This window comes from Anguilla rostrata, chromosome 12 (genome assembly GCF_018555375.3).
Source record: "Anguilla rostrata isolate EN2019 chromosome 12, ASM1855537v3, whole genome shotgun sequence".
Lineage (NCBI taxonomy): Eukaryota > Metazoa > Chordata > Actinopteri > Anguilliformes > Anguillidae > Anguilla > Anguilla rostrata.
The window spans coordinates 41,456,499-41,465,656 of NC_057944.1; the positions used below are offsets into that span (position 1 = coordinate 41,456,499).

Consider the following 9,158-nt stretch of genomic DNA (forward strand, 5'->3'; position numbering starts at 1 on the left):
GGCAGCTAGTGTGGGTAGAGAGGGTGGGCAGCTAGTGTGGGTAGAGGGGGCAGCGAGGGTGGGCAGCGAGGGTGGGCAGCTAGTGTGGGCAGCGAGGGTGGGCAGCTAGTGTGGGTAGAGAGGGTGGGCAGCTAGTGTGGGTAGAGGAGGGTGGGCAGCTAGTGTGGGTAGAGAGGGTGGGCAGCTAGTGTGGGTAGAGAGGGTGGGCAGCTAGTGTGGGTAGTGAGGGTGGGCAGCTAGTGGTAGATGGGTTAGAGAGGGTGGGCAGCTAGTGTGGGTAGAGAGGGTGGGCAGCTAGGTGGGTAGTGTGGAGGGTGGGCAGCTAGTGTGGGTAGAGAGGGTGGGCAGCTAGTGTGGGTAGAGAGGGTGGGCAGCTAGTGTGGGTAGAGAGGGTGGGCAGCGAGGGTGGGCAGCTAGTGTGGGTAGAGAGGGTGGGCAGCTAGTGTGGTAGAGAGGGTGGGCAGCTAGTGTGGGTAGAGAGGGTGGGCAGCTAGTGTGGGTAGCGAGGGTGGGCAGCTAGTGGTGGGTGAGCAGTGTGGGCAGCGAGAGGGTGGGCAGCTAGTGTGGGTAGAGAGGGTGGGCAGCTAGTGTGGGTAGAGAGGGTGGGGCAGCGAGGGTGGGCAGCTAGTGTGTGGTAGAGAGGGTGGGCAGCTAGTGTGGGTAGAGAGGGTGGGCAGCTAGTGTGGGTAGAGAGGTGGGCAGCTAGTGTGGGTAGAGAGGGTGGGCAGCTAGTGTGGGTAGCGAGGGTGGGCAGCTAGTGTGGGTAGAGAGGGTGGCAGCTAGTGTGGGTAGAGAGGGTGGGCAGCTAGTGTGGTAGCGAGGGTGGGCAGCTAGTGTGGGCAGCGAGGGTGGGCAGCTAGTGTGGGTAGAGAGGGTGGGCAGCTAGTGTGGGTAGAGAGGGTGGGCAGCTAGTGTGGGCAGCGAGGGTGGGCAGCTAGTGTGGGCAGGAGGGTGGGTAGTGAGGGTGGGCAGCTAGTGGGGCAGCGAGGGTGGGCAGCTAGTGTGGGCAGCGAGGGTGGGCAGCTAGTGTGGGCAGCGAGGGTGGGCAGCTAGTGTGGGCAGCTAGTGTGGGCAGCGAGGGTGGGCAGCTAGTGTGGGCAGAGAGGGTGGGCAGCTAGTGTGGGCAGGGAACCTTCCGGAAGCCTCGGTAGTGTGCACTGATCAGGCAGCCTCAGGAAGGGGCCTGTTAGAGGCGGTTGCCATGGTTATCTCAGCGCTGTGAAAGGGTTAGCCGGGGGGGCTTTGGGGAATGAGATACTGCCGCCAAAATCCACACTCAGAGCGCCTTCAGCGGGACGGAGAGACGAGGGACGGAGAGCTGGGGTGAGATGTCTCTCTCCTGCGTCACAGACAGCTTGAACTTCCTGCCAGAAGAGGACAGGGCCTGACAGCCCCACTCTGAGAGATAAACAAGGGCCAGGAAGAGCTCCCAACCTCACGTCACTGTTTTTCCACTGCCCGTCTCTCAGCACTGATGTGTGCATGTCTGTGTGAGTGTGTGCGTGTGTGCGTGTGTGCGTGTGTGTGCGTGCGTGCGTGTGTGTATGTGTGTATGAGTGTGTGTGTGTGTGTGTGTGCGTGCGTGCGTGTGTGTATGTGAGTGTGAGTGAGAGTGTGTGTGAGTGCGTGTGTGTGTGTGCGCATGTGTGTGTGTGAGTATGAGTTAGTGTGTGTGTGCGTGTGAGTATGTATGTGAGTGTGAGTGTGTGTGTGCATGAGTGTGCGTGTGTGTGTGAATGTGAGTGTGTGTGAGAGTGAGTGTGTGTGTGTGTGTGCAATGTGTGTGTGAGTATGAGTTAGTGTGTGTGTGTGAGTATGTATGTGAGTGTGTGTGTATTGTGTGTGTGTGAGTGTGCTTATGTGTATGAGTGTGTGTATGAGAGTGCGTGAGTGTGTGTGTGTGCGTGTGTGTGTGCGTGTGTGTGTCTGTGTGTGAGTGAGAGTGAGAGTGTGTGTGCGCGCGCATGCGTGTGTGTATGCGTATGTGTGTGTGAGTGTGTGAGTGTGAAACTCACATGGGAAGTTGTGCATGAAGCAGGCCTGTGCAGTTATGAGCCACTCTGCGCGGGTCTCACAGAAGATGGCGATGTTGTGATGGGGTTTCTGTCCCAGAGCCGCCAGGCCGCTGCCCAGGTGCCGCGCGGCCTGGTACACCTCCTCATACGACTGCCAGACGTACTCGCCAAGGATCACCTGCAGGGGGAGGCAGAGAGCCACGGGCTGAGGGACGCAACCTAGCATTTAGTCAAACACTGACAGCAATCCAAAGAGAAAAGGGTTGAGAGAGAAGGAGGAGGGGAGGAGGAGAGAGATGGCAGAACAGAGAAAGAGAGAGAGAGTGTGAAAAAAGAGCAGGGAAATTTAACTTCAGAACTCATCATCAGAGAACAGTGACAGATCATTCATTAGTGGGAATAATGGTTGTAAATATATGCCAGTGAGGACACTTAATTACTATTACAAGACAACAGTAAGAGTAGGAGACCATTTTCATGGTGACTTTGTGAAAAATTATGTTAAGCAGCCTGTATCTCCCACAGAATATTCCCCTTCATTCATTATAGATATGTTGGTTCTGTCACACTGCCCTCTAGTGTAACAGCTGCAATATATCAGAAAAATTAGCAGTAACCAGGGTATTTTTTAGGGAATACCATGAAAGCTAATTTCTCAACAATACAAAACATTGAGACCAAATTGTATTGCACATTTTAACACAAAAAACAACCACAGTCATTGAGGCACAAGAATATGTAATAAAATAATCCTGATTAAGACCGAAGTTACCCAGAACCCACTACTACTGAGCAAAATCCAATTAAAGGCACTCACAGACCGCTGTGTTCCTATCACCAAATAAATGCATGTCCTGGTACTGAGCGTGTCTTAGTATGACTACAGGACTACAGGTAATTGTTTTGGTTGGTTCTAGCTGATCGTGGTTTTTTGATCACAGCTAATTGTGTTTCAGTTTGATTACAGCTAATGTCTTAGACTCATATAATGCATTATTAGACTCTTGTAGACTTGTGCAATGCATTAGTAAACTTGTGTAATGTGTTAGACTTGTGTAATGCATTAGTTGACTTGTGTTGTGTGTTAGTAGATTTGTGTAATTTGCCATTCAGTATTTGGAAACACTGTTACATAACAAGCACCACATGCCACGATTCTACATTCAAAATAACTAAATTCCAGGAATTCAGTGATAATAAGATTACTGCTTTAGCTGGAGGTAGTTAAACACATTGAACACAGAAAAAAGAAAATACCCCATTCAAAATGGAATTGTGCATTGGGCAAGAGAGCGAAAGTACACAGTGTTTACAAAGTGGCTAATCTATGAATGGAGAACTCTGTCAGCAGTGCACAGCCCATTCTGACAGGCAAGCAGTTTACAGACTCTACCCATAATCCCCCTCACCACAGACACGGGAATCCAGCACAGCCAAAGCTCAGAGACACTGCCTCCACACACACACACACACACACATACACACGCACATGCATGGGCAGGTGCAGGAGCAGGCAGACGCGCACACACACACACACGCACACAGGATCGCTATGACGTGATGCATATGTGCAGATGACAGCATGCCCCTAGTACTGAGGCCCTGGTACTGAAGCCTGCAGGCCCTGGTACTGAAGTCTGAGGCCCTGGTACTGAAGCCTGCAGGCCCTGGTACTGAAGCCCCTGGTACTGAAGCCTGAGGCCCTGGTACTGAAGCCCCTGGTACTGAAGCCTGAGGCTGTGGTACTGAAGCCCCTGGTACTGAAGCCTGAGGCCCTGGTTCTGAAGCCTGAGGCCCTGGTACTGAAGCCCCTGGTGCTGAAGCCCCTGGTGCTGAAGCCTGCAGGCCCTGGTACTGAAGCCCCTGGTGCTGAAGCCCCTGGTACTGAAGCCCCTGGTGCTGAAGCCTGCAGGCCGTGGTCCTGAAGCTCCTGGTTCTGAAGCCTGAGGCCCTGGTGCTGAAGCCTGCAGGCCCTGGTACTGAAGCCTGAGGCCCTGGTGCTGAAGCTCCTGGTTCTGAAGCCTGAGGCCCTGGTGCTGAAGCCTGCAGGCCCTGGTACTGAAGCCTGAGGCCCTGGTGCTGAAGACTGCAGGCCCGCTCTCTCTCTCACCTTCCTGAAGACCTTGCCGTTGGGCTGGCTCTCGTCCTCCTCTCCCAGGACCTGGCGGGTGCCCAGGCAGTCGCGGCGGGGGAAGCGCTCCGCGGCGTGGTGGAAGACGAGGTCCAGCGTGGGGCAGCCGGGGAACAGCGAGCAGGCCAGCGCCGGCAGGCTGTTCCCCGCGCGGTACGGCCCGGCGGGCTTCCCGCTCACAGACAGCGCCTGCACCCGCCGCGCGCGGGGGGGCTGCCCGGGCCCGGACAGCAGGTACCAGGGCAGGAAGGTGATGAAGGAGTACACCCACACCACCGAGCGAAACACCTGCAGCAGCAGCGGGTTCACATCCTCCTTCAGCCTCATTCCCACGCCGTTGCCACGGCCACCCTGTCTGCTCTGCTCACAGCTGGTCCGTCAGTCTTTAAAACCCCCCTGGTGCACAGGTCAGGATGAGGGGGTTCCACTGAGGGGGGGCTGCTCTGGACTCCTGCAGGGAGAAAACACAGAAGCACTCAGCTCTGAAACACACACACACCTTTCACACGCACACGCACACGCACACGCTCAGACACATGCTCACACACACATGCAGGCACATGCTCACACACACTCACGCACACAGACACATATGCACACACTTGCACGCACACTCACTCACACACACACAAACTAACACAGACACACACACACACGCTCCCACAGACAGCTCTTAAAAACACACACTAGCATGTACACACACAGTTCTGGAACAAATCCACTGAATGAACAGAACCAAACTGTGTTTGAATGGGTGAATGAGAGGCATCAATTGTAAAGCGCTTTGGATAAAAGCGCTATATAAATGCAGTCCATTTACAAACTGTCATTAGTAGAATATAATTACATTATCATTGGTCTTCATTTTAGTCCAGTACTTCAGTCAAAATGTGGAATTCACTCCATTTTCATAATGACAATGTCACAAATGACATGAGAACCCAGATCAAGAAATACCAGTGAGTTTCGCTAAAAGTGATACCAGCAAACACACTCAGGAATAAGGACACACACACATCCTGACCGTAAAGCACACTCCGGAATAAGGACACACACATCCTGACCCTAAAGCACACTCAGGAATAAGGACACACACACATCCTGACCCTAAAACACACTCAGGAAGAAGGACACACACATCCTGACCCTAAAGCACACTCAGGAATAAGGACACACACACATCCTGACCCTAAAACACACTCAGGAAGAAGGACACACACACATCCATTACATTACATTACATTCATTTAGCAGATGCTTTTATCCAAAGCGACGTACAAAAAGTGCATTTTCATGATCGTAGACAACGTAGACATCCTGACCCTAAAACACACTCAGGAAGAAGGACACACACACATCCTGACCCTAAAACACACTCAGGAATAAGGACACATCCTGACCCTAAAACACACTCAGGAAGAAGGACACACACACATCCTGAACCAAAAACACACTCCGGAAGAAGGACACACACACACATCATGACCCTAAAACACACTCAGGAAGAAGGACACACACACATCATGACCCTAAAACACACTCAGGAATAAGGACACACACACATCCTGACCCTAAAACACACTCAGGAAGAAGGACACATACACATCCTGACCCAAAAACACACTCAGGAATAAGGACACACACACATCCTGACCCTAAAACACACTCAGGAATAAGGACACACACACATCCTGACCCTAAAACACACTCAGGAATAAGGACACACACATCATGACCCAAAAACACACTCAGGAATAAGGACACATACACATCCTGAACCAAAAACACACTCAGGAATAAGGACACACACACATCCTGACCCTAAAACACACTCAGGAATAAGGACACACACACATCATGACCCTAAAACACACTCAGGAATAAGGACACACACATCCTGACCCTAAAACACACTCAGGAAGAAGGACACACACACATCCTGACCCAAAAACACACTCAGGAATAAGGACACACACACATCCTGACCCTAAAACACACTCAGGAATAAGGACACACACACATCCTGACCCAAAAACACACTCAGGAATAAGGACACACACACATCCTGACCCTAAAACACACTCAGGAATAAGGACACACACACATCCTGACCCTAAAACACACTCAGGAAGAAGGACACATACACATCCTGACCCAAAAACACACTCAGGAATAAGGACACACACACATCCTGACCCTAAAACACACTCCGGAATAAGGACACACACATCCTGACCCTAAAACACACTCAGGAATAAGGACACACACATCATGACCCAAAAACACACTCCGGAATAAGGACACACACATCATGACCCAAAAACACACTCCGGAATAAGGACACATACACATCCTGACCCTAAAACACACTCAGGAATAAGAACACACACATCCTGACCCTAAAACACACTCCGGAATAAGGACACATCCTGACCCAATATAATCAGAAGTAATCGCTCACTGTAATGACTCTGAATCCCCTTTGATTCTCTCACCTGTGGTCCTTTGATTTTCACTGGTAGTTGCACACAAACAGGCAGTGAGTGAGTGAATGAATCAGAGTGAATGAGTGAGCACAGTGAGGTAGTGCCGTGTAAGTGAATGAGTAAGCGTGGTGTGAGTGAATGAATCAGAGTGAATGAGTGAGCACAGTGAGGCAGTGCCGTGTAAGTGAATGAGTAAGCGTGGTGTGAGTGAATGAGTCAGTGAGCACCGTGAGTGAGAGCAGTGTGACGGTGAGAATCAGGCAGTGTGCAGCTTTTACACTGCAGTGACGTAACACTGCTGACTGCCAGAGCAGATTTCCACTCAAACACACAATCCCCAACTGGGTGAAAGGTAGTTCAGAGCGAAAACAGTAATTTCACAATGGAAGGCAGCGTGTGTGTGTGTGAGTGAGAGAGAGTTGTGTTGTCTGCATGTGTATGTTTATGTGTGTGTGTGTATTTGTAAGAGGTGTGTGAGGTGTGTACCCTGAGCCTTATTCCCTATATCCTAAGCCCTATTCCCTATACCCTGAGCCCTGTACCCTATGCCCTATTCCCTACACCCTGAGCCCTATTCCCTATACCCTGAGCCCTATACCCTATTCCCTACACCCTGAGCCCTATTCCCTATACCCTGAGCCCTATACCCTATTCCCTACACCCTGAGCCCTATTCCCTACACCCTGAGCCCTATTCCCTATACCCTGAGCCCTATTCCCTATAACCTGAGCCCTATACCGTATGCCCTATTCCCTACACCCTGAGCCCTATTCCATATACCCTAAGCCCTATACCTTATGCCCTATTCCCTACACCCTGAGCCGTATTCCCTATACCCTAAGCCCTATTCCCTACACCCTGAGCCCTATTCCCTACACCCAGAGCCCTGTACCCTGTGTGTGTTTGTGTATCAGGCTGGGATACAGCATGCTCTCTGCAGTGTACCAGGTCCACACAGTTAAATAAGAGACTGAGCTCTGCTTGGAGCGCATGGCGCATTAACTATCCGATGGCGGTAAGAGGGAAGCTCGCTTCCCTGCAGTCAATACTGCTTCTGTTTTACAGCAGCATTCCACAGCCCTGCAGAAAACTCAACACAAGCACTGTGACTGCAGCACCCCCACAACAGCAAACACTGGAGCACTCAATGGACAACCTTTATGACAGTGTGCATTTGTGTGCGCGCGTGAGTGTGCGTGTGTTAAAGAGCTACTGTCAATGGTGTGAGATCACAATTCACAACACAGTCTTCCCTTGTGCCAGGCTAATTTCAGTGGACAAAGAACTCAGCCTTATGCATTTCTGTACTGAAAAAAATCTATACTAAATAATCACTGCTGCATGTCTTAAATGAGATCGCAATGATGTATCTGTGGCAATGAAAGAATCATACTGGTATAGAAGGACTTAATGAAAGGGCGCCAACGGGCAGAACAATGAGAAGTTAGAAGTGCAGCTTCAGAATGATGTTCGCAGTGTTTGAAACAGGAGGACGCTTTAGTGCAGAGCCGATACTGCCAACACGGTGGATCGGGCCGTCCAATCCCGAAAAGGCCGATGTGGGTGCAGGGTTTTGTTTTAGCCCAACACCAAGACACCTGATTAGTTAGATAGTTAAACCAGGTGTTGTAGTGCTGAGATTTAAAAAACCTGCACCCACACCGGCCCGTCTCGGATAAGATTGGGCAACCCCGCTGTCCTGTATACTGACGTATACTAATCCCCACTTTAATCAGATTGCTATTGCTCTGCTGCAACCCAGCAGCACCTATCCGGCAGCTAACGCTGGCTAAGACGCGCTACTATTGTGCGCACCAGTCAAGGGAAAATGCAACCTACAATTTTCATACTATTAAACATTAGGTGGACACCAGGTGGCAACGGATAACTAAGTAAATTTCTAACTAGCTAGAAATTGTTCTTTGGTAATATACCGAATGCAATGTAGTTTATTCGCTAGCTGTCTCGCCAAACTAGTTAATAGCTAAATTCGACTGCTAGCTAGCAACCTAACCCATAGTACAACTACTGAAGTCAACTGGTGTGGTATATTAACGAAGTACTTTCATTGGCAAATGTTAACTCCTTAGAATACGTGTTTAGTTGCGGTAACTCAAAATGTTTCTGACAGTCTAAAGACAGTCCGGGAACCTAAAGCGCTGTGTTCCCCTAGGCAACAGCGGAGATGCCCGTCCATGTAGTTAGTTAATGCAGGCTCGCTTGGTGTGGTCAATTACAGCATCAAGCACATCTGTAACACCAGAGTCCTGCTCCGTGCGCGAGCGAACCATAACCAACACGGCAAATGCATACTCACCTTATTCTATTTCATCTATCACTGTGCCGAGTCAGAATAATGCACACACTACCAGGGCTTTTGGTCCGTATTTCGCAGATGCATTTAAACACCTCTAGCGCCAGTATAATGCCGGTAATTTAATTCCTACAAAAGATATTTCCTCTCCTCCCGGAAGTGACTGGGCCGTCGTCAAGGTATTAGAACACCGAGGCGCTTCCACTGTCTGC

General features: G+C 50.6%; 1 protein-coding gene across 4 annotated transcripts in view; it reads right to left on the bottom strand.

Moving 5' to 3' along the window:
• The window catches only part of acsl3a (acyl-CoA synthetase long chain family member 3a), a 30,153-nt gene extending 21,063 nt beyond the window's left edge, over window positions 1–9,090 (bottom strand). For 2 of the 4 annotated variants that reach the window (XR_010324677.1, XM_064303355.1), the window contains exons 1-3: window positions 8,950–9,090; window positions 4,126–4,597; window positions 2,016–2,193 (exon numbers count right to left, since the gene is read on the bottom strand). Coding sequence is in view for 3 of the 4 variants with exons in the window: in XM_064303355.1 (XP_064159425.1) it covers window positions 2,016–2,193; window positions 4,126–4,473 (526 nt within the window). In the remaining variant the exon portion in view is untranslated. Of the gene's footprint in view, window positions 1–2,015; window positions 2,194–4,125; window positions 5,217–6,641; window positions 7,171–8,949 lie in introns of those variants that run through there. The other 2 variants (XM_064303357.1, XM_064303356.1) reach the window with 2 other exon arrangements.
• Between the last annotated feature and the right edge of the window lie 68 nt (window positions 9,091–9,158).